General features: G+C 38.2%; 1 protein-coding gene across 2 annotated transcripts in view; it reads right to left on the reverse strand.

Moving 5' to 3' along the window:
- ASPG (asparaginase) overlaps nt 1–26,146 on the reverse strand; it is a 141,281-nt gene extending 115,135 nt beyond the window's left edge. Inside the window, exons 1-3 of one of the 2 annotated variants that reach the window (XM_007473475.3) lie at nt 26,020–26,146; nt 9,120–9,228; nt 2,915–2,992 (exon numbers count right to left, since the gene is read on the reverse strand). In XM_007473475.3, the coding sequence (XP_007473537.2) occupies nt 2,915–2,992; nt 9,120–9,228; nt 26,020–26,101 (269 nt within the window). In that variant the 5' untranslated portion in view covers nt 26,102–26,146. The remainder of the gene's footprint in view (nt 1–2,914; nt 2,993–9,119; nt 9,229–26,019) is intronic. The other variant, XM_007473476.3, reaches the window with a different exon arrangement.
- Nucleotides 26,147–26,504: the final 358 nt, after the last annotated feature.

The raw sequence follows: 26,504 nt of genomic DNA on the forward strand, positions 1-26,504 counted from the left end.
TCCCTTCCCAGTCCTGGCACAGCTTATGTTTATTCTCTTTCCCAATTTGATCTCTCTGTCACTCTCGCTCGCTCGCTCTCTCTCACTCTCTCTCTCTCTCTCTCTCTCTCTCTCTCACACACACACACATACACACACACACACAACTGTCACATCCTCACATCCCCAGCTAGAGCACCCAGCTGAAGTGACCAAGATCCAACACTCATGTTCTTCACTCCAAAACATCAGCCTTAAAGAGGGTCAGCAATTTATCTCAAATTTCAGGTTACAATCAGGGGGAAAGAAAAAAACCCTATATTTTCTAACATATTTCTAGCAGCTATCTTTGTGTTGGCAAAGAACTCGAAATTAAGGGGATATCCACCAATTGGGGAATGGCATGATAGTGATAGAATATTATTGTGCTGTAAGAAATGATGGGCAGGTTAATTTTTTTTAATATGAAAAGACTTACATGAAATTATGAAGAGACAAGCAGAACCAAGGAAAGATAAAGCAACAAAAATATTATCTGAAGAATTTGTGTATGTCCACCTCCAGAGAAAGAACTAGTAAATATAAATAAGCAAAACATAGTTTGATATATACATATATCTTTTTGTCAAATTATGCTTTCTCATGTGGTGAGGGGAGGAAATTTTAATGTAACAAACAAAAAACAAATAGATAATTTTTTTAAATTTTAAATCCCAGCCTTCTCATATATACCCACATTCCAGCAAAATAAAAACAGTAAGAGAAGTTAACTCCTCCATTCAGTCCAGAACTGCACAAAAAAAGGGCCAGAAATCAGGCAAAACCTGGAAAAGGGTTCATGCCAGGGGCATCAGTCCCAGTTAATGGACTTAAAGCCTTAAAGCAAAGGAGACCACCACAGGGAAAATAAGATTATCAGAAGAAATGCCAAACCCAATAAAGAAATATTAAGGGTAAGGAGAAATACAAGAGGTAGTGCCAGACTAGAGCAGTAATCCTACAAATACAAGCAGAGCTTCAGAGAAATAATGACTTGACTACAAAGACTATATGAATGACTGGAAGAAATTAAGCAAGAAATAATAAATGAAATTAAAATGAAAAGTATGGAGGGGAAAATTGGGGAAATAAACAGCTTAGACTGCAAGATAGAAAACTTTATCAAAGTAAAGAACTCCCTGAAAGGAACAATCAGAACTTAGTGACTGAAAGAGACAAGAAACATCAGACTAAAATAAAAAGTTAAAAGAACATGTAAAATATGTTCAAACATATGATCAAAACCTGGGAAACAGGTGGAGAATTAAATTAAGAATCATCAGATTCCCTGAAAACCGTGACTAAATAATAAAAAAATAAAAACCTAATAATATTCTTCTTCAAAAAACCATAAAAGAAAAATGCTCAGATCTATTAGAACCAGAAGTCAAAGTAAAATCAGAAAGATTACACCAATAACACCACAGAAAAGAAATCCCAAACTGGAAACATCCAGTAATGTTTAGTCAAATTCTAGAATTTCAAAGTATATATAAAAAAAAACTATAGCAAAGACAGAAAGAAAAAATTCAAATATCCAGGAACTAATCATACTCAAACAAGATTCAGCAAGTACTAAAGATGAAAAAAATCTTGGGGTACCCTATTCGAAAAGGAAAATAAGACAAGTTAAAAGCAAAAATACCTTACCCAGAGAAACCAATACTACGCTGTGGGAGGAAATTGTACTTTAATAAATAATAAATGAAACTTTGAAATGTAAACACAAGAATCAAAAAACCTAGAAAGTTAATCATAATTGAGCAATTAGAAAAGGATAAATGATTTTGAAAGTGTTTGACTTCTACTAGGAGAAGAGATATTATGTCCCATCAGAATCCCATGTTTTAGGAATTATGGATAGATAAACCAAAGGGAATAGATGTGGATTTTGTTGATTTTAAGAGAAAAGAAAAAGTGTAGGGAAAAATATACTAGGGGAAAAGCTTATTATAAGAGAAAAGAGCTTATTATTTTATATAATTGGAGCATAAGAGAAAAGTATGCAGACATAGAAGGAGTGGAGAAAGTACAAATTTCATGAATTTGACATCTTAACAGGAGTGTTGATTACACATATAAATACAGACAAGCTCAAAAATGTTGTAGAAACACAATAAGCTGGGCAGAGCCAAGATGGCAGAATAGTAGGAAGCAGTACTCCAAGATCCTTCTCTAAAATGCCTCCAAACATATCTAGAAAACCCACCAGACTAAGTAAATCCTGATGCAGAAATCTCAGAGAAAAATCATTGTAATTTTTCTAGTCCAGATCAGTATAGACAAAAGAATCTCTAGACACAGGGATGGAGTCCAGTCAAAAAAGCCAAAAATGAAGCATTCTAGCACATAGGGAGAAGCTGTGCATCAAGGAGAGAGTAGGACCCAGACACATACTAAGTATCTGTTTGGAAAAATGTGCCAAATGGCATCTTTGCTACCCAGTACCAGGTTCAAGGTCACACATCCAGGGCTGACCATGGAAAAGGACCTGCATCTATAGGTTGCCTTCTAGAGCAAGCTGCTGCAACAGGCCCTGGGCTGATAGGAACATATTCAGAAGCAAATGACAGTGATATGGTTCCAACCCAGAAGCAGGACAATTCCAGCATCTATCCTGGTCTGCAGTGTACAGAGAAATAATCGAGATAGCAATTGCAAGCCAAAGGGAAAACTGGAGTTTTACATGCTGAATCAGCACAGTTTGACAGGACCTCAGTCCAGCTGAAGTATTCTGTTGCTGAGACCCAAACCAAAGTCAGGAAATTGTAGAATTAAGACCAGGGGAGAAGCAATCAGACATTGTCCTGGATCAGATCCCTTTAGGAGCACTGAAACCTTGTAGGTCTCAGGCTGAGCTGTCCCCAAGATTTTGAAATAATACATCACTCAATACCTCCAGAAAGCAGTAACAGAACGTTCCATCCAAAAATGCACCCAACCCCAAACATCAAGTCCAAAATTAGGAGGTAGTCTGGAATAATGAACAAACAAAAAAGAAATCCCATCACAAAAAACACTATCACAATGACAGAGATGTTTATGACACAAACCTAAAAAAAGAATAAGTCCAAAACATCTAAAAAAAGCCTCAAAGAAAAGCACATCTTGGGCAAAGGTCAACCAGGTTTCCTGGAAGAAATGAAGCAAGAGTTTAAAAATATTTTTATCAATGAAACTAAAAGGAAATGAGAATTAAAGAAGAAAGAATTTGGAAGTCAATAGCATAGCAAAAGAGCTGCAAAACCTATCATAGCAATAAACTCTGAAAATTAGAATAGACCAAACAGAATTCCATGAGATCAGGAGAAATATTAAAACAAAATTCAAAAGATTTTTTTTAAATGTTAGAAAATGTAAGGATTCTCAAAAATAACTGACCTTCTACTAGCAGCAATGCAATTATACAGGACAATTCTGAGAGAATTATGAGAAAGAACACCATCCACATCCAAAGAAAGAACTGTGGGAGTAGAAATGTAGAAGGAAAAACATTTGCTTGATCACATGGTTCAATGGGGATATGATTGGGGATATAAACTCTAAATGATCACTCTATTGCAAATATTAATAATATGGAAATAAGTCTTGATCAATGTTATATGTAAAACCCAGTGGAATTGCTCATTGGCTACAGGAAGGGGTTGGGAGGAGGGGAGGGAAAGAACATGAATCATGTAACTATGGGAAAATATTCTAAAATAAATAAATAAATTTTTAAGAATAAAATAATTGATCTCAAAAGCAAATCAAAGAGAAAAAAATCTAAGAATCATCATACTATCTGAACACCATGACCAAAAAAACAAAACAAAAAACCCTAAACATCATATTTCAAGAAACCATAAAAGAAAACTATCTAGATCTTTTAGAACCAGAGTAAAGTGGAAACTGAAGTAATCCAGTAGGCACTGCCTGAAAGAAATCCCAAAATGAAAACTTCCTAGATCATTATAGCCAAAATTCAGAGCTTCCAGGTCAATGAAAAAAAAAATACAGCAAGCAACCAGAAATAAGAATTCAAGTACTGAGGAGTCACATCAGGATTACTCCCAATTTAACAGCTCCATTATAAATTAGCAGAGCTCGGAATACAATATACTAGAAGGCAAAGGATATGGACTTATAACCAAGAATAACTTCAGTAAAACTGAATACAATCCTACAGGAGGAGAAAGAGGATCTTTAATGAAATAAGGACTTCTAAGCATTCCTGATGGGAAAAACCATAGCTGAGCAAAAACCCCAAAATTCAAAATCAAATTTTAAGAGAAACACAAAAAGGTAAACATTATTGAATAAATAAACATAAACTGCTTACATTCTATTATGAAGATATCATGAGTCCTCTATGAATCCTACCATCATTAGGTGTCAGAAAAGGAATCTAAATAGACAGAGCCTGAGAGTGATTCTATTTTGTCTTGATGCAATTAAGGAAAGAAAGAGGAATACAATGCTGGGGGAAGGAAAGGTAATGGAGTTTTCAAGTAGATATCTTAACAAACAAGAAGTAGGAGAGAGTGGGGAAAGTTGAGAACCTGATATTTAAACCTCACTCCCATTTGAATTTGTCAAACAAAAGAGGAATATAAAAACAAACAAACAAAAAGAAGTAATAGAGTTGTATACAGAAATAGGTCTCAGGCAACATGAGGAAGAAGAGAAAGAAAAAAGGAGGAAATTAGAGGGAGGAAAGGGAGGCATTATTTTCAAACTAAACAAGTCTAATTAAGGATGTACAAAAATATTTATAGCCCTTTTTGAGGTGGTAAAGAATGGTAAATGAAGGAGTACCCACCAAAAAGGAAATAAATTATAGTTGTTTCATTTTTTTATTTTCTTTTTAAAATTTTTTCCATGGTTACATGATTCATGTTTTCTCCTTCCCCTCATCCCTCCTCCCTCCCAGAGTTCACAAGCAATCCCAGTGGGATATACATATAATTGATCAATGTGGTTGAATATTCTTGTGCTGTAATAAATAATGAAGGTAATGATTTCAGAGAAACCTTGATAGATTTGTATGAACTGATACAAAATGAAGCAAGCAGACCAAAACAATTTATACAATGACAACAAAAAATAGCTTTGAGAAAATTAGGAACTCAGAGCAGCACGATCCACAATCCCAGAAGACTAATAATAAAATATGCTATCTATCTATTATCACAGGGATGAAAAACTCCTGAGTACAGAATGAAACATTTTTTGGACATGAACAAGAGATTTGTTTCTCTTGACTACATGTTTGTAACAAGTGTTTAGGAGGTTTTTTCATTATTGATCAGGGTAGAGCTAGAGTAGAAGAGAGATAAGGCAAATTTTTGTTGATCAAAATATATTTATTTATAATTTTTTTAAGGAAACATGTCAAACTCAGCAAGGGAACAAATAGAAAGGGAAATGGGAGAGAAGTTAGGAGAGAAGATTAGATATATGAAGGGAAAAGTGAGAAACAAAACAAATGGTGTTTTCAAAACACAGATCATAAATATGTAATTATTTAAATAGAGAAACAAAGTATAAAAGTCAAACATCAGGGTCTGAGCCTGAAGACAGAAGGAGTAGAGTAGGAACAAACCACTTCGATGAAAAATTTCAGTGAAATGAAAGTGTGTTGATCAGACTTCTTGTTCTCCCCTTATTTCTTCCTTGGAAAGAGGAAGCTAGTGAGAAAGGAGAGGAAAAAGTCTGAGAGGATATGAAAAACAGCTAACTGGCTCAGTGGATTGAGTGCCAGGCCCAGAGATGGGAAGTCCTGAGTTCAAATTTGACCTCAGATGCTTGCACAGAGCCACTGTGACCCTGGATAGGTCACTTCACCCCCTATGCCTAGCCCTCACCACTATTCTGCCCTAGAACCAATAGATAGTGCTGATTCTAAGACAGAAGGTAAGGGTTTTTGTTTTGTTTTCTTTTTTAAGGGGGTATATGAAGGGGAGTAAAAATGGATTAGAAAGCAGAATCCAACAATATCATTTACAAGACACATGTGAAACAAAAATACTGACAAAATTAGAATGAAAATGAAGTAGAATTATGATGCTTCAGGCTAATTTAGAAAATAGGAGTGTTAGATCTCATTCAAGGTAACAAATGGCTAAAAGACATAGGCAAGAAAATTATATTATGCTTAAAGGTACCACAAATAATGAAATAATATCAGTCCTTAATATAAATGCACCAGCTGGCCTAATATCTAAGCATTTAAAGAAAAAGCTAACAAAATTGTAAGGAGCTAAGCAGATAAGTTACAATAGTTGGAGACTTCAATATTTCCTTCTTAGAACTAGACAGTCAAACAAAAAGATAAATTAGAAAAAAGTTAAGGTCCTAGACAGAATTTTAGAGAAGACAGATAAATCTTTGCAGATTAATAAGTTGGAATTGAAAGGACTATATATATTTCTCAGCTGTGAATGGTGTTTGAGTCAAATGGGTTGTGCATTACAGTATTAAAATTTTTTTAATAATTATAGAAAAGCAGACAATGACAAAACTTTTATAGACCACAACATAAAAATTATAACTACATTAAAGTGAATCTGGAGAAAGGATTCAAACTTAAAATAAATACTAAATAATTTAACATTGGAGAACCGGTGAGTCAAAAAACAAGTCAGAGGAGCATTAAATAATTTCATAAAAGAAAATATCCAAAATGAGACAACATAAAATTTTTGGAATACAGCTAAATAATTCCTTGCAGGACAATGTATGTCTAAACATTTTTATCAACAAAAGAGAGAAATTAGGGTATATGCAACTAAAAACAAAAACATAGAAAAGCAATAAATCAATGAAAATATAAAAATGGGAATTCTGAAAATCAAGAAGATACAAAATAGAAAATAAAAAATTCATTGGATAAATAAGGAGCTAATTTTTTAAATAAAATTGATCAAATATTAATTAATATGTTCCAAAATGAGAGGAAAATTAAATTTCCAATACAAAAAAGGAAAAATAGAACTCAAAATGAATGAAATGGAAGTAAAAGAAATTGGAAATTATTATATGCTAACAAAACTGATAAACAAAAAGGATATATCTGAAGAAAAATATAAAATATCCATCTTAACAGAAGAAGTAGAAAATGTAAATAACCCAATCCCAGAAAAAGAAATTATACATGCCACAAAAGAACTCCTACCTCCCACAAGTCATAGGACCAGATAAATTTACAAGTGAATTCCATCAAACAATTCTACTATTATAGATAAGAAGAGATCCTACCAAATCCTTCTGTGAGATGATATGGACCCAATACTTAAGCCAGGAAGACATTAAAAAGACAGAAAAACATATATCATCAATGACAAAACATTGACTAAAATATTAGCAAAAAAAAGCCACAGTAACATATGGGGGACAGCTAGGTGACTCAATGGATGGAGAGCCAGGCCCAGAAACAGGAGATCCTAGATTCAAGTCTGTCCTCAGACACTTCCTAGCTGTGTGACCCTGGGCAAGACACTAAATCCCCAATGTCACTTAATCCCAACCATTCTTCTGCCATGGAATGAGTACACAGAATTGAAGATGGAAGGTAAAGGTTTAAAAAAAAAAAAAGAAATTAAACACTATCACCAGGTTGAATTAATATCAGAAATACAAAGTAGGTTCAATAATATGAAAAGTGAAATTATCATGAAAAATATTTATTAAAAAATCAATTTTAAATCATATTATTATATAAAAAGATACCCAAAAAGCATTTAACAAAATACAACTGCCCTTTACATTAAAAAAAAACACACACTAAAAGTATAGGAAAAAATGAAGCTTTCTTTAATATGGCAAATAGTATCTATTTTAAAACAAGCAATATATGTAATGATGTAATGGGAGAAATGGGAAGCTGAGTAGAGTAGTATATAGAGTGCTGAGCCTGGAGTCAGGAACTCTTTCTGAGTTTAAATCCATCCTCAGACACTTACTGGCTATATAACTCTGGGCAAGCCAGTTTACATTCTTTCCCTCAGCTTCCTCAGCCATAAAATGAGCTAGAGAAGAAAATGGCAAACCACTCTGGTATCTTTATTTAAAAAAAAACTCAGAATGGGGTCACAAAAAGTCAGACACAACTGCCAGAACCTCGGCACACAATTAAAACAATTGAATAAATAATGGGGAAATACTAGAGGTCTTTCCAATAAGGTCAGGAGTAAAGCAAGGATGTGCATTATCATTATTCCTATATTTTATTTTTCTATATTCTAAAACTGCTAGCTATAAACATTGTAAACAAATACAGAAAAACAAAAAAATGCAACTTTTTCAGAGCATAATGCAATAAAAATTATAATTAATAAGGGTCCATGGGGAGACAAATTTGAAATTAATTAGAAATGAAATAATCTAATTCTTCTAAACTAGTCAGTCAAAAAATAAATTATAGAAACAATTACTGACTTCATTGAAGAGAATGACAATGAGGAGACAACATATCAAAACCTATGGGATACAGCCAAAGTAGTACTCAGGGGAAAATTTATAGTTTGAGTGCCTATATCAACAAAATAGAGAGGGAGATCAATGAATTGAGCTTGCAACTTAAAAAATTAGAAAGAGAACAAATGAAAAATCCCCAGATAAAAAAATGTTAGCTATAAGAAAGGAAAAAATTAAAGGAATAAGCAGAGGCAAAATGGAAACAAAAATATTAACTTTTATAGATGATGTAATGGCTGGTCACATAACTTTGCAAATCATTTCCTCTCTTCAGGACTATTTTTCCATCAGAAAGGTGGGATAGATGATCCTCATCTACTTCCTAGGATCATTGTAAAGATGATATGAAATACTGAAGGAAAAGTACTTTGGGGAAAAAATACACAATGGTATACTGAAGAGGAGACAGAAGAAAAAGAATGAATGGGAAAGAGGAAGGAAGAAGGGAAAGTAGGAAGAAAGAATTAATAGGAGAATCATTCAAAAGCTCTTGTCTTTTCTCTCCCTTTCTGTGATGTCTCAGCCTCCCTCACTCAGATTGGGGGTTAAGCTGTATTTCAAGGATTCCTGGGTTTTCCCTCATTCTTCTTTCTTCCCCACCCCAAACCATGTCCTGAGCCTGGACACAGCCCTTTAGTACTTACGGAAGGGCCAGAGTATCATCCTGTAGCTGGTGTTCTCGAGAGTATTCCTCATCATTAAACATGGGCAGCTTCCTCAGAGTCGTTAACAGGTTGCTCTCAGGAACTAGTACTAGGGGCAGAAGCAGAGAGATAGTTGGTCTGCAGAAGTTGGACCCCATCTATCCTTCCCCCATGAGGTGGCAGGTCAGAAGTCCATACTCTCATAAGCATCTTTCATGGAAAATGGCTACATCAAAGCAATGAGGTTAAAAAAGGAAATCTGGACCATGGCATCAGACCTGACACTTCAGGCTCTGCCTTTAATTTTGTGAGGTTATCTCAGGCAAGTCTCTTTTTCTCTTAGCCATAGGTTACTCATCTATAAAATGGGCATCATAATCTCTGTACTGCCACCTTCCCAGGGCTCTTGTAAGAAGAAATTATATAAGAAAACGGGCTATTTCAGTGGCCAAAAGGGCATAAAAATAACACAACATTCCAGTGTTCCTAAATTTCTACAAATGTAAAGGTTTACAAAGTTCCTTTCTCACAAAAGTTTTGTGTATTATTATAATCTCTCAATTTATAAATTGGAAAAGAAAGTTTGGAAGTGAAGAGACTTGCCTTAAGGTCACAAAGATTTAAGTAAACAGCAAAGGACCAGAGATAACAGACCTGGGATTGAGTCCTGGTTCAACCTCTGACTTGCTATATGCCTGAGGCAAATCTCTGACAAGATCTTGATAATTTAAATGATAAATGTAAATGATAAATTAAATTAAATAAAAAATTTTAATTTAAATTAAAAGATCATTAAATTATTAACTAGGTAGTAAGTAGCAAGAGACAAGATTTGAACACGAGCCTTCTCACTCCAAATCTAGCTCTCTTAGATCACCATTTCTTAGGAATGTTGTAGAGAAGAGCTTAAAAACAGGAGACTGAGGTTTGAATCCTGACTCAACATCTCTCCAGTCTCTCCTCTCCCCTCTCTGAGACTGTTTACTTCTCTAAAATGGGATCTGTGGAAAGTTAAGCAATCTGTACACCTTAAAGTATTATAAAAATGAGAATTATGATGATGATGTCTTTACCACAGTAGCAATGGCGATGATGATCCCTGAGGTGCTTTACTCTTCTAATTCCTTGAAGTGATGCTTATATGGTGGGAAACAGAGCACTAGGGAATATCAATCCATGCAGGCAATGGTATGTGGATATAGAGCCAAACAGAATCAGAAAGGCCTAGATCAAAGTCCCACCTCTGACACTGAAACCTCAGTGCCCCAGACAGACCTCTAGAACCATACACTGGAAAGCAGCTACTGCTGGAGCTCCATGGGCACCCCTCATTATTTCTCTGTACCAATGAAGTTACATCATAACCACAAGGAGAGCAATGACTAAGAGGCAACCTTGTTCAACCAACCAGCTTCCCCTTCTCTTAATTCCTTATGTTTCTGGGGCCATGGGAACTGGGCTAAAAGGTACTAGGAGTCCTGGGATCAATGTTCTCTTTCTCTCAAAAAACCTGTCATATTTAAGTTTTACATGATTATGTATATGTATAGCACAGACTGAATTACTTGTCCACTCTGGGAGGAGGAAGGGAAGAAGGGAAGGAGACAACATGGATTCTATAATTTTGGTAAATTTAAATTAGTTATTAAAATAAGATGAAGATAAAACTAAATAAAAACCTGTCATATTTTGCAGCTAGGTGGCACATCAGCTAGAGAGCTAAGGTCAGAGTCATGAAAATTTGAATTTACATCTGGCTTAGCCACTTAGTTGTATGACCCTGGGAGAGTCACTTAATCTCATTTTCAGTCTCAGCCTCCACAACTGTAAAATGGAGATAATAACAGCGTCTATTTCTGAGGATTGTTCTAGCAAATGAAAATATTTGTAAAGGACTTTGCAAGCCTTAAAGTGCTATATAAATATTATTTTTTTCTCTCTTTCATTTTTTTTAAAACCCCTACATTCCATCTTAAAATTATTCCTATGTATTAGTTCCAAGGGAGAAGAACAATAAGGGTTAGGCAATGAGGGTCAAGTGATTTGTCCAGGGTCACACAATTAGGAAATGTCTGAAGCCAAATTTGAACCCAGGATCTCCCATCTCTAGACTGGTTCTCAATTCACTGAGCCACCTGGTTGCGTCCTGTCCAATCTCTTTTTTGAAGAACTTCAAAAAGAATCTTTTATAATAGCTCAGTCATGTTTGACTCTTCATGACTCCATTTGGGTTTTTCAGATTCATTTTTTAAAAGTCTCCCTGCTCCTCCTACCTCCCAAAGAACCATCCCATAAAACAAGTAAGAGAGGAAAATACAAAAATGATTTGCCATTTCCTTCTCCAGCTCATTTTACAGATGAGGAAACTGAGGCAGTTACTAATAAGTATCTTGGGCCACATTTGAATTCAGGTCTTTCTGATTCCAAGCCCAGAGCTCTAGCCACTGCACAATCTAGCTACAGCTACAGCCCATCAAAAGACAAAGACAAAATTTAATTATCAGAGTGAGCAGAGAGTGGAAAGAAAATGCCCATTTCTGAACTGCTACTAAGAAAGAGCCACTGATAGGCTCATGGCCTCAAATCTAAGAAGTCCATGATTTCTGGAATCATATGAAAATTTATATTTATAAACACACGTAAAGGAAAGTTCCTCTGTTTGTCAATGTCAATATGGCATGTTCTAAAAATCTGGCTAAATATCTTATCAGCCCAGTTAGAAAATGAACTCCTTGTCCCTGAACAACTTGCAGGGATCTAAAAAACACTATCCACAAGCAGAGGATAAACGGTGAGAGTAAAAACACCGATGAAAAGCAACTGCTTGAGGTGGAGGGGATATGACTGAGGAGAGACTCTAAATGAACACTCTGGTGTAAACACCAACAACATGGAAATGGGTTCAAATTAAGAACACATGTGATACCCAGTGGAATCGTGCATGGGCTATGGGAGAGGGGAAGGGGGGCAGGGGGAGGAAAAGAAAATGATCACTGTTTCCAATGAATAATGTTTGTAAATGACCAAATAAAATAATGTTTAAGAAAAAAGAAAATTTAAAAAAAAGAAAAGAAAATGAGCTCCTTAACAGCAGAAATTGTCTCACTTCTTGATTTTGTATCGCCAAATATCAATTCTCTTCATGTGGATTACTTTGGCCTCAGAATAAATTTTCTCACAGAACTCATGTGATATGGTATTCTTAGGTTCCCAAGTGAGCCCTTCATATAATCCTAGGCTCTCTGCATTAGAGGAGAAATCAGAGACCCTGAAGAGGAATCTTCCCTACTATATAGCTCCCAACAAATAGTCATTCAACCTCCCATGATAGAGCACTCAATACTTCCTAAATAGACAACCCCACATTCCAAGTTCAGTTATCTCTAGCTAGAGGAATCAACTAATAAGCATTTATTAATCACCTACTTTGTACAAAGACAAAAGTAAAAGAGCCTTTGACCACCAATGATAACAATTTTTAAATTATTTTTTATTAATATATTGTTTCTTATATCATCATAATTATCCTAAGTCATCCCTGCTCCTGAGGGAAGTAAATAAAAAAGTTATTCTCAGCAATGCAAGGATCCAGGACAATTCTGAGGGACTTTTGAAAAAGAGGGCTATCTGCCTTCAGAGAACAAACTGTTGGAGTTGGAATTATCACTTTAGTTTATTTGGGGTTTCATTTGGGGGCTTTAGTTTTATAAGAATATACTCTTACAAAAATGAACAATATGGAAAATTTTGCATAATAATACATGTATAACCAGATTGAATGGCTTACCATATTTAGGAGGAGGGAGGGAAAGGAGGGAAGGAGACAATTTGGATCTACAACATCAGAAATGTATGTGGAAAATTGCTATTACATGTAATTGGAAAAATAATATTTTTTGAATTTAAAAAAAAGTCTCCTTGTTCCTCCTCCCTCCCAAGGAACAAGTATATATAACAAGTAGTTGAGAAGAAAAATACTCAGTGCACATGAAAGGAAGATTCTAAGCAAATAAGGAATTATGACTGGGAAATAGAAAATCAATAAAGATAATGGGTTTTCATTCCATTCTTTTCCATGAAAAAAAAAAAGAAAAAGTCAGTGCAACTGATCAATATATAGAAAAAAGTACAAAAATGTGTAATTTGTAACACCTATGGTCCTTCCATTTGTAGAAAGGGTTAAGTTAGAAGTTTCTTCTCATATCTCTTCATTCAAGTCCTGCTTGAGCTTTGTAATTTTGTTGCATCCACTTTTGATTTTTTGATGTTTGGTTGTTCTTTTTGTTTACATTGTTGTTGTTACCTTACATGTGTATTTTATATGTATATATTATATGTGTATATGTTTAAATATATACATGTCGTGCTGTTTATTTCACTCAGCATAAGTTCATATAGATCTTTCCAAGTGTAAGGGTTAAATTAGGAGTTTTGACAAAATAAGAGAGCAGCTTTTAATAATTTAAGTTTTAATGAGAATATAGTAGAGTTGTAAATTAATATTATCCCTTTAAACCAGAAAAGAAAACTTCTAGGAGCTTTTAACAATTTAATTTAAATAGAGATAGTAAAAGAATTTGTAAAGGAGGGAAATATAGGAAAGGAATAGAAAAAGCAATTTTCCTAATGTCTATACTAGTTATCCTATAACTATCTATAATGGCCTATAATTACTTTCTAAAACTGTCTATATTTACCTATAACTGCCTATAACTATTGCTAATAACAACCACCCTGCAAAGTTCTAACCCAATCTACCTAATCAAAACCAACCCAATCAATGTTTAATCCAACCCCAATTGGGTCAGTCAAGGAAGAAAATGTCAAAAAGCCCTCTTCTAAAGGCTAAAGTCAAAAGCCCTCCAATAAGCTCAGGTCCACCTTTATATTATAGCAACTAAACACCAACCACTAACTAATCACCAACCCACACCACCAGCAACCAACCGCGAACAACCAATTCCTACCCAGCAGCCAACTTCCCAGCAACTGACAGCCTTTTTTATATCCTTTTTCATTTCCTGTCTCTACTTCCTGTCACTGTGGGCTAGTTAATCCCTACACTTCTTTATGGTAAGAGAATCTCCAGGTCCTCCTCCCCCCCCCCCCATTAAATTAAAAAAGGAATAAAGAATTCCTTTTTACACAAGCTTATCTGCATTCATCACACACATCAGTTCTTATAGCACAATAATATTCCATTACATTCCTAGGCCACAATTTGTTTAGCCATTTTTCAATTGATTAGCATATACTTTCTTTCTAATCCTCAGGTATCACAAAAAGGGCTGCAATAAATATTTTGGAGTATATGGAGACTTGCTTCCTATCAATAACTTCCTTTGAGAATAAGCACAGTAATGGAGTCTCCAGTTCAATGAATCAATTGGTAAATATTTATTAAGCACTTAGTATGTGCCAGGCGCTGTGCTAAGTGCTTGAGATACAAAAAGAGACAAAAAACAATCCCTAGCCTCACGGAGTTTACAATCTAATAGTTCAAAGAGTTTGAACTGAAGGAATTGGGGAAGGTATTCTTGGACAATATAGAAAAGTAAAACTCTCTTCATGTATTTAAATGGTTATTCCATACAAGAAAATTTTGACTTGTTCAGTCTCATCAGAAAGATCTAGGAACAACAAATAGTGGTTGCTGAGAGACCAATTTTGTCTGGATATAAGGAAAATTTTCCTAAGTCTTGCAGTCTCTCAACTGTAGAATGGTCTCCAGAAGACTTCAACATTATAAATCTTAAAGCAAAATAAAAAAGACCATCTTGGAAGAGTATACTCAGATGAGAGATTAGAATACATGGTTTCTGAAGACCCTTCCCAGTAAGATCAGGGTAAAGCAAAGATGCCCATTATCAGGGGTCCTAACCTTAAGTCCAGTCAAATATTGGCTTGAGCCTCTACTAGCTGAGCTGTATCTTCCCCCATTAGAGTCCAGTTTCTATTACCCCAATTCTGTTTGACAACTAAATATAGATTTGCTTTTACAAAAAGATATTTGCTTTAAAGGTGTAACAAGAACAAATTACTAACATTTCAGCTCTACTGCCTTGACAAATTTCACTTTGCTACCATCTTGGTCTCCAAGGAAAGTAGGCTCAATTTGGCTGAATTTCTACATAGTGTAGGAATGAGCTTGGCATAGAGGGGGACCATTTGGAATGTTGGAAGCAAGAACAGGAGTGACAGTTGGAAGGAACAAGAGGACTTGTGGGAAATAAAACAAAGGAGAGGGTCTCTTGCTCTCTGGACTCTTGAGGAGCTCAACATCATCATTATCCCAAATGCTCTTTGCATGTATTGAACTCTCATTACATGTTAACAATTGGTGGCATACCTGAGACCTGTTGCTTCAAGTCCTGGTCTGCTGTCAGTAATCAACATCAAGGAAATCATCATGGTTGAAATGAGCAAATAGCATATGGGATAATGATGATGTTGGGCAGGGATGGACAGAGACCATTGCCCAGATAAGAGGCTTCTGTGGGTTGAGGAATAGACTTTCCCCCCAGGGTTTTGCTAGTGCCAGGGTCCCCAGAAACCTCCCCTGAACACAGTCCTGTCTGGGACAGGCAGAATGGCTGACAGCTTGACCAAAGCTTGTGTAGAAGCCTTTCCCCAATTCCCTCTTGGTTTCCCTTTATTCTTCTTTCCTTATCCTCTAGTGTCAACCTTATCTGACTGTGATTTACTCAGAAAGGAGTGGTTTTTTGAATCAAGGAAACAAGGGAGCGATAGGAATGAGGTATTAGAAACCCCCAGAGACACCCAAGCAGTTTGTGTCCTCACTGCTAAGCCAAGCCAAATGGCTGTGGCTTCTGTGGTCTTTTCTTCTTTTGTCTCTAATCTCTCTATGCTAAAGCAGGTCACTAGTGTCATTCTTGGGAAGGCACAGGTCAGAACAGGTCTTTGGGGTGACCCCCATAGGCTTTGGGGTTGATTGCCCCTCAACTGCAGATATTGGTATCTCTGCTTCTTTGTTCGATGCTCCAGTGATTTCAGGAACCTTACTGTTTCTTCAGTGCAAGGAGAAATTGAGGCAACTCTCAAGTATCTCAGGTTTTGGAGTCCTGAGCTCCTGTCTTCCACTCCTGTCTCCTCAGAGTCCAACGAGCAAGAGACCCCCTCCTCCTTTGTTCTATTTCCCACAAGTCCTCTTGTTCCTTCCAACTGTCACTCCTGTTCTTGCTTCCAACATTCCAAATGGTCCCCCTCTATGCCAAGCTCATTCCTACACTATGTAGAAATTCAGCCAAATTGAGCCTACCTTCCTTGGAGACCAAGATGGTAGCAGAGTGAAATATGTCAAGGCAGTAGAGATGAAATGTTAGTAATTTGTTCTTGTTACACCTTTAAAGCAAATATCTTTTTGTAAAAGCAAATCTATATTTAGTTGTCAAACAGAATTCGAATAGTAGAAACTGGACCCTAATGGCTCAGCTAGTAGAGGCTCAAGCCAATATTTGACTGGACTTGAGGTTAGGACCCCTGAATCTGAAATTTACTTGCTGTGTAACTTGGGGCAAAACATGGTATCTTTTTGAGTCTCGGCTTCTGTATCAATTTAAGAAATTAATTTTTAAATTCAATTAATGAATAAAATTGCATTACATGTCTCCCTGGGGTATGAGAATTAAATAGAATAACTACAAAATTAAAACTCTTTTTTGGCTATACAAAAGAAGACACCTCAATCTCTCAAAGTACCCTAGAACCTAACAACCTATCTCTGCCAGGAGAGGGAGACAGAGCAACCTCATTACCTCTGCAAGGCATTCAATAGCCATTTACCCAAGTTTTCATTTTATAAGGGAACTGTACTGGATTTTCTCTAAAATTCTCCCCACTTTAAATCCTATAATTCTGTGACTACCCCATTCCACAAAGGAACAATTTGAAAAAATAACATTACTCTAAATTTCTAAGCTCAGTGATTGTCATACCCCATCCCCCCAGAAGGTCATAGTCCAAGTTTGATTGAGAGGGTACATAGCTCCCACATTACACCACCACCACCACCCCAGGTCTCCACAACATCTAGAGGCAGGGAGGTATAGAAAAGAACATTTAACTATTAATTGGCTGTTTCCTAGAAAGGAGAATAGTCAGGACAGAATCTGAAGCTAAGAAATAGATGTGGTTTCCTATGAGAAATCAGCCACAGGGCAAAACTCATAGGCAGGACTGGAACATAGAATTCAGAACACAAAACAGAGACTTCCAGAGCTAGAATGCAATTTAGGATCCGTGTAATAAGAAACCTCCTTTCCGGTCCCACTTTCTAACATGGTACAAAATGAGAAAAGCACCAAACTTGAGTATCAGAAGCTGAATTCAAAATCCCAGCCCCACCACTTAATAGTGTGACATTCAGCAAGCCCCTTAAGCTCTCAGCCTCATCTGTAAAATGAAGGGACTGGGATGAATAAATGGTCTAGAAGATTCCTTCCAACTTTAAAACTATGATCCTAAGAATACTTGTACCACCTATCTCATATGGTTCTTGTGGGAACCAAATTACCTCATGGAGGGAATTTTACTTATTTCCACAATCTCAGATTTCATCCTTGTACATCCTCTCTTCCCCAATGTAGATAGCTCATATATACCTTAATTAATAGTTCTCTCTATATTCCTGTCCAGCTTTTTTTAATCCACCCTCTTTTAGCCATCCCTCTGGTTTGTGCCTCTCTGCACTCAGCCAGGCCAGCTCTTCTATGATAATAGCAGCACCATTTATAGCACTTAAAGGTTTACAAAGAAATTGATATGTTAACTCACTTGATCCTTCCAACAACCCTGTGAAGTAGGTGTTATTATTATCTTTATTTTACAGATGAGGAACCTGAGAATGACTTGCTCAGGATCACACAGCTAGTAACTCTGAGGCTTTCCACCTTGGGAGGACCTGCCAGAATTACACACTCCAAGCATTGGAATTTAAGGTCAGTGCTGGAGAAAGCAACCATGTTTGCCTTGTCCTTCCCACCACCCTCCTCTCCCCCAACCATCATGGAAGCAATAATCTTGTGGTCCTATGGACTCTAGGAACCATTTCATTCGGGGTCATCTCAGACCACTTACCACCACTGAATAATGCTGGCCTCTCTTGAATCAGAATCACAAAACCTGAGAGAGAGCTGAAAGGGAACCACAAGTCCATCTAATCCAGATAACAATGCTAAAACATACCCTACAAGTATTCTGTTCAAGAATCATCCAATGAGAGAAAAATCACAACCTCCTAGATAGTCCCTTATTTTTTGTTGTTCAGTCATATCCCACTCTTCATGACCCCTTCTGAGGGTTTTTTTGTCAAAGATATTGGAATGCTCTGCCATTTCCTTCTCCAGCTCACTATACAGATGAGGAAACTAAGGCAAACAAGTTTAAGTGATTTGTGCAGGGTCACACAGCTTGTGCGTTTCTGAGGTCAGATTTGAACTCAGGAAGATGAGTCTTCCTGACTCCAGACCCAACATTCTACCCACTGTGCCACCTAGCTGCCTTTCTATTTTTTGGGAATTATAATTTGCAAGTGGTTAACACAGAGCTGCAAATGGTCTTTATTTCACTTATTTCCTTGATTTCTGCCTTCTGAGGTCAAGTAGAACAAATCTGAATCTTCTTCCAGATAAGAGCCCATTTTGAAGGCAATGATAATGTGCTACCGCTCTCATACCACTCTCATACCGCAACATTCTCATATCTTCTCCAGTACAGATTAAATATCCTACTATTCCTAACCAGTCACTGCAATAATTGATCTTTTGTCACTTCCCCATTCTAGTCAGCCAAAATTGGACTCTTTAAAAGTTTGTCAATGAGTTCCCTAAAATAGGGTCCTAGAAAAACCTCAGGCCATATCTGCTTAGAGCAAAATTCAGTTCCAGATTATCATCTCTCTAGTTCTAGACACAATGGCTTTCTTAATGACGTCTAAGATCATATTCATTTTCTTGATTGCCATGGTACACTGTTGAAGCATGATGAACTTAAGGTCTAGTAAAGGTCACATATCTTTTCCACATGAACTTAACATTTGTGTGTGTGTGTGTTTGTGTGTGTGTGTGTGTCTGTCTGTCTGTCTGTCTAATTTTGAGTCACCTAGCAACTGATTCACTCATCTCAGAAAAAAGGAAGGGTATCAGTGGAGACCAATTACTGCTGGTAATATACTGTAAGCACAGCAATAATAACTAAGATTTATAGAGCTTTTTAGATTTAAAGAGTCCATGGCAAAGAACAATTGTCAGTCCTGTACAGAGGAGTTTATTTGCCCATAGTGATGGTCACAGTTGTGGTCCCACAGCTAGTGTCAAGAGGTGGGATTTCAAACTGGATCTCTCCTGATTTCAAATCTCTCCCAGCTTGCACAGTGCCTCTTCTACTAAGTATGTGAAGGGATGGACTTGGGCCAGGACACCTAACACTGAAACTTACTTAGCTGTGTGACCTTGGGCAAGTTTCTGTATCTGAGCCTCAGCATCTGTGTCTATAAAATGGAATTAATAAAACTTGTATTAGAGGCCTCACTGGGATATGATAAGCAAATGGGATGGCAATGTAAAATTAAAACTCCTTTACATGAATAAAATCAATGAAGACAGAATTAGAAGAGAATGGTTTCGTGGAGAGGTTGGGGGTGGAGGAATATAAGTATTCCAAAAATATTCATGCAGTTCCAAGTTTATAACATGATATTTGGAACATCCTGCATTTGTTTTGATCATCACTGATAACATTAAGAAGTCAATATTTCTGCAGTCTAAGATTCTTTCTGTACTTACCTAAAAGAAGAAAAGTTCATCAATGCTTAAATTAACTACTCAGGAAACAACACCCTTTACTAAAAAAAAACCCTTTCTTAAGTTCTTTATTTTAGAAAATGTATAAAAGGTCAAAAATGAAAGCTGAAGACCCAGGAAATGGATTAAGGGACCCTAACCAAACTCAGGCCAAGAAACCTCTCCAGTTAGTTAAAATCTGGCCTTCCCCATGCAGGGCGAAGAGTTGGGGTCCTCCAAAAGACCCTCTTTCCCCATTTCCCAAAGGGACTGCTCATAGGGAGGAGATTCCCTTAATTATTACTAGAGGGCCCTAGACAGTAGGGTCAAAGAAGGATTTGAGTAGTTTTAGGAGATCAAGTGATAGAATAGAATGTTAAACCCAAACTGGATTTTATCACAATGTAACCTTTTCCTTGTTCAAGATTCCTAGAAATATTCCCTCTTTGTGTTAGATAAATGTTGGAGGACATGAGTGGACTGAGAGAATCTGATCAGGGATGTTCTCTCTCTATGTCTCTCACCTAGAAATGCTTGGATTTAGAATGATAAACCAATAATAACCAAAAAATTGTTAATGCAACCTCCCGGCCTGCAAGAGGCTGCAATGGGGGGAAGAATTTGAGAGGATAGAGATAGAGAAGAGATTTTTACCCGCGAAGGGCGTGAACGGGCCGACTTTAGAGATGTGAGTAACCGAGTCAGTAGGCGAATATTATTTGTATGAGCCACAGCTAAGCTCCGACCACTGGGTGTGAATATTCAGGCTGAAACCACCCAATGATCCTCTTTTAACACCGTACCGGTCAGAGGATAAAGCTAGTGCAGATGGAAAGGAGACTAGGAACTACAAGAGGTAGATAATGCTAGATAGCATTAGGAGAAAGAGAGGAAGTAAGGCAGGCCTGGACTAATGACCAGGCCTTAGCAAGGCAGGCCTGGTCTAAGGACCAGGCCTTAGTAAGAAAGATAGAGAAGAGGGACAGGGGAGAAGTTGCTACTTGCCAGACCCAAGAATCCTGAACCAGTGGGCGGAGCTTAGTGGAGCAGGTTTATTTATAGTCATGCCAGCTCAATACATATTGAACAGTTATATGATACCTCAATACATATGGATGAGTTATCTGGGGTACCCCTATTGGATAATACAACCTATGACAAGGTGAAGGTGGGGTTTTACTCCTCAGGTGAGTGGGACACAGGAAAGCAAGGTTTCGCGCCTAAACTTCAGCCATGCTGGCAATAAAGTTCATTGCCATGCACATAATGGCCATGTGCTCACTCACATTCCTTGCTTCCCCACAACGTCTAGGGCTGGGCTGCTACAGTTAACATATGCCTAAAACAGTAGCATATTCATCATAATTTGGATGAACTTATGATACAATTGAAATAAGGAAAAAAAGGTGAATAATACAATGACAATAGAAAGATAAATAAAATAAAGTCACTAAAAGGAAGTTGTACATCATTAGAAAACTAATAAATATCCAGAAGAGATGCTGAAACATACTTCATCTCCCTCATGGCAGAGGTAGAAGACCACTAGGGCAGACTCTTTGTCAGGCATATTTTCATTTAATTGTTTCCTGTGTCTCAAAAGAGAATTCAGTCTGGAGAAGGTGAGAAATTATTAGCATATATAGATATGTATGTATGTATGTATGTATGTATGTATGTATGTATGTATGTAGTTTTTAACCTTACTCTCCCATCTTAGAATCAATACTGTGTATTGATTCCCAAACCAGAGAGGTATTGGCTTGGCAATGGGGGAGGGGGGAGTGACTTGCCCAGGGTCACACAGCTAGAAAGTATTTGAAGTCACATTTGAACCCAGGACCTGCCACCTATAAAACCCTTAAAAAAGAAAAAAAAACCAACAACAACTGGGATAGCATTTCTAAGCATTTTGTAAACCTTAAAATGTCATGTAGAAAGGTTAGTTATATTCTTCCCTTGCATACTGAAAATATCCTCCCCACCTTCCCTCACAACCCCAGTTCCCTGAACTTTGGAAGAAGAGCACAGGGGATGATCCTCCCACCCCAGAAACAGTTCTGTTTACCCTGTAAAAGCAAGAACTGTTTCAACAGTGACATCCCAAACAAGTTTGCTGTGATCGATGCCTCCAGAGAACATAATGACCTCGTTAATTATTAATGCCTCAAGCTGGGTGAGACTCCTGAACTCAAAGAACCTGTGAGCAGGAAAGGACCTTAGAGATCAACTAATCCATCTTCTTCTGTGGCCCAAGGAGGATGCTGAAGCTCATTAGGATTTGCCCAAGGTCACACAGGTCCAATGCCAAAGGAACTAGTGATGATAGTCAAAAGTGATAGGGATGCCTCCCTTTCCAAGTTTCCTGAGGTTTAAAAAAGCATTTTTCCCTAAAACAATCCTGTGGACTTATAGTAATACATAATATTCCTAGAGAACTAAGATCCATAAAAACTTTTTTCAATTTGAGGGGTGTCTAGGTGGCACAGTAGCTAAGATAAAGAACTAGACCTGAAGTCCAAAGAACCTGGGTTAAAAATCTGCCACCAGACACTTCCTAGCTCTGTGATTCTGAGTCTAATCGCTTAACCTCATTTGCTTGGCCCTTGCCCTTCTGTCTTAAGAATTATTACTAAGGCAGAAAATAAGGGTTTTACATTTTTAATATATTTTAATTACTGTATTTCAGTAGAATTGACTTCTTTAGACCATGTCTTTCATTTTATGCATTTGAAAACATTCTTCTGAGAATTATTCCAGAGGTTTCCCCAGACTGCCACAGGAGTCCATGCCACCTTGCTCAATACTCAGAGAGGTCATTTTCCCAGGTCATCACAGCTTTAAAGTAGGGGTAAACCAGGACTCATCCAAATCTCCAGCTTCTGAATCCAGCCCTTCTTTTATTACACTGGAGCTGTCCAAATGGGAAGGCTTTTCTCAATATACACATTGACCACAAAAACCAAGAATGTACCTTATAATCTTTCCTCCAGATGCTGGCAAGGCATGGAAATAAGGGAGGTCCAGAAGTCCAAAATATGATTGAATTCCTTTCTTTGCCTGGCATAATTCAGAATAGACAGCTAAGAGGCAAGGAGAGACCTAGAAGAATCTTTTGACAGTGATACCCTTCCCCAAAGTTTTCATCATTCAGAAGCCCTTAGTAAAATGCAGAGGCAAGGGTCTGAGCTAGACAAACACTCCCAGCCCAGTTTATATTTAAATTCCAATGAACCAGCAGCCTTGGATTCTTCCTTCTCACAAATCTTAGATTATTCAATTTCCTTCCAAGGATAGCCCAAGCATAACCTCCTACTTTAAGTCTTTCCTGATCCTCCATCTGCCCTGTAACTCTATAGCCTTTCTCAGAAATTACCTAGTACTTATTTTCTCTAGACTTGTACATATTCATGTTGCTGTTTCCAATATAATGTAAGCTACCTGAGGGCAGGGACAGTTTCATTTATCTTTGATTCCTCAGCATGTAGCATCATGCCTGGAATTTAGTAAATGCTTCTTAATTTATTCTAATGGAGGTATAGGTTAATACACAGTACTGGACTTGAGCCTTAACTCTAACAATTACTAGCTAAACCTTACCTGGAAAAGTAGTTATAAAGGGGCAGCTAAGTGGCTCAGTGAATAGAGCTAGGTCTGGATTCCAGATGATGAGTTCAACTCTGACCTCAGCTACTTCATGACCCTGGGCAATTCACTTTTTGCTTAGCCCTTGCCTTTCTATCTTAAGAGTTGTTACTAGGACCAAAAGTAATTTTTTAAAAAGTCATAAGTATAAAATGGCATACAAAAGGAAGGAAACAAGTGCCTATCATGTGTTAAGTCACTGAGCTAAGCTCGTTACAAATACTATCTAGTATTTGGTTAACTACCAGTAAATTCTGTATGCCATTCTTTTCGAAAGTTATCTGTGGCACTGAAAGATTAAGTTACTTGCCCCAATCACACAATTTTGACACTGGGTCACAGGCAGAATTCAGACACAGATCTTCCTAGCAAGGATGACTCTCCATCCACAATGCTGTTCTAGTCCTTCTGGAAGGGACCCCAAATAAACTGAGTTACTTTACAGCGACAGAGGAAGAAATCAAGGATCAGATAGTAGAAGGAACCAAGATCACATAGTAAGTAGCTTACTGACAGTTGACGCTAGAATCCCAAACTGGGTGAATAGTTGATACTCTTAATTGTAAAACCTCTATCTTTGTGAGGGAATTTCAAGTTTTGGTGGTTTGGTTTTTGTTTTTGTTTTTTTTGGAGAGCAATTGATCTGGCAATCACTCCCCTAGAGAGAAGATGAGACAAACTCAATCACATAGTTCATGCCAAAGAGATCAAGTGTTACCAGTTCAAGGCTATTAAGGAAAGGAAAACTGCTTACTTGATGTTTCCATTGCCTTTGGTTATGACCAACCCCTCCCTCACACACACCCTCACACACACACACACACACACACACACACTCACACTCTCACTTTGCTGATTTTTGATTCTGGGTGACCATATAATGTTCTCTACATATTTATGGGATTTAAGACAACTCTCTCCAATCCTTTCTCTATTCAGATGCCAATTATCTTCCTAAAAGCTCCCTATCACTTCCAGAATAAAATACAGAAATCTACCGTTTTGCATTCAAAGCCCATTCCTACCTAACCCACCCCCACCACCTCTCCCAGTCCCTTAACATTTTAACACCTCCCCACCTTCTTTTCTTTTTTTTTTAAACCCTTAACTTCCGTCTTAGAATCAATGTCTGAGGTCATAGTTGAACCCAGTACCTCCCATCTTTGGGTCTGACTCTCAATCCCTGAGCCACCTAGCTGCCCCCCCCCCCCAACATATTTTCAACCAGCCATAGAGGCCACGATTCAATAAATAAGACATTCTATCTCTTGGCTGCAGGCATTTTATTTCTCTACCCCACCCCATACCCAAGCCCCCAGGCTAGGAATGCTCTTCCTCTACAACTACAACTGCTGATTCTCAAGTCCAGATAAAATCTCCCCTTCCGTAAGAAGCTTATCCCTATCTCGGTTAATTCTAGTGCCTCCTTCAGTTAATTATTCCCCATTCATCCCAAATAGCGCTTATTTGTAAAACATGTGTTTGCTAGTGGTCTCTATTGGATAAGTCCTCGGGGTTGAGATCGCCTTTTGCTGTTTTTCTTTTCCTTGGGGCGTAATAAAGTGCTGGATACATTTTAAGGACTCAGTCAAGGCTTATTGACTTAGAGATTTTGGCTTTGCCTCAAGATTGGCAGTACGAAGTCATAGTCCAGGAAGGACCACAGACATTTAGTGTAGACGGAGATTAGAATAGGACATCCTTTTCAGCATGGGCTCTGGACCCCAGAGGAATTGCTTTGGCTCTCAGATAGCCTTGAGCCGGTTGAACAAGTGCTGAATTCGTAGCCAGAGAATGTGGATCCTCTTTGTACCTGGGCATATTAGGCAAGTCAATTTATCTCTCTTGAGCCTTTGGCTCCTACATCTGCGATTTCTAGAGTGTTCTCTAGGCTCTCCATCCTATGATCAGGAATCATCCAGGTTGGGGGGGAGGGAGGAGGACGGTAGATACAGGGAGAGGAGAGAAAGTTCAGAACGGCTGCCATTCCTTGACCAAGTGCTTTCTAAACCAGATCACAGACGGGTTAAAGCCTGAAAGGGTTAAAGTCAAGTCACAGAGATCTCATTTTTAGAGATGAGGAACCTGAAGCTGATTCTGGAAATAACTTGCTCACTGAGGGCTCTGCTCCCTCTTTTCCACCAGGCAGTGCCCCAGACCGACCAGCTGGGAGCTCAGCCCGAGACAGGAAGGCCGCCCAGCAATCACAGCCTGGGCTGATCCTAAGGAGATAAGCCTGCCAGCCAGAGCGCCTGCCCCGGCGCCAAAGCCGTGGGAAGCTGAGGGAGGAGGAGAGCGTGAGCATGGCCTCCACCTGCATCCCCGCTGCGGGAGGACTTTCCGGATTCGCTGCCCCAGAAGATGGGGGATGGGAGAGTGGGCAAAAGCAACTCGGCGGTAGTGCAGCACACACTTTCATTCACTTTCACCCCAGACCACCCAAGCCCTGCACTCACCGCCCTCCCGGTTTCGCATGCCAATGGTGCCGCCGGTGTAGATGGCTAACAGCCTCCGTACATGCTCCCCGGACCGCGCCATGGCCAGCCTGGTCCTCGAGTGCTCGGGCGGGGAAACTACCCCCCAAAAGGTGCCCGCCTCCGCCCCGCCCCCATCTTCCAGGACCAGAGAGGCTTCATCCTCCACCCCACCCCACCCCCCATCCTGGATTCAAACCGAGAGTGGAGAAGGGAGGCTCCTGCCCACCGCCCCCACGGGTTGGTAGAGAGAGCTGCCTAGGGAGTTGTTCCCAAGTTACTCTTCCACTAGGCAGGCCTAGTTCGGTCCACGGACACCACCGACCCCCCTACCCTCCCTTCCCCCACTCTGTTAGCCAAACACAAAAGAACTTGGTATTTAGCATCAAGTGATCTGAATCGGTATCTGTCGCTAACCCCAAACCACCCTCATCCAGGAATTTAGGGCCAATCACTTAACCTCTCCA

The sequence above is a fragment of the Monodelphis domestica genome, chromosome 1, assembly GCF_027887165.1.
Source record: "Monodelphis domestica isolate mMonDom1 chromosome 1, mMonDom1.pri, whole genome shotgun sequence".
Classification (NCBI taxonomy): Eukaryota; Metazoa; Chordata; class Mammalia; order Didelphimorphia; family Didelphidae; genus Monodelphis; species Monodelphis domestica.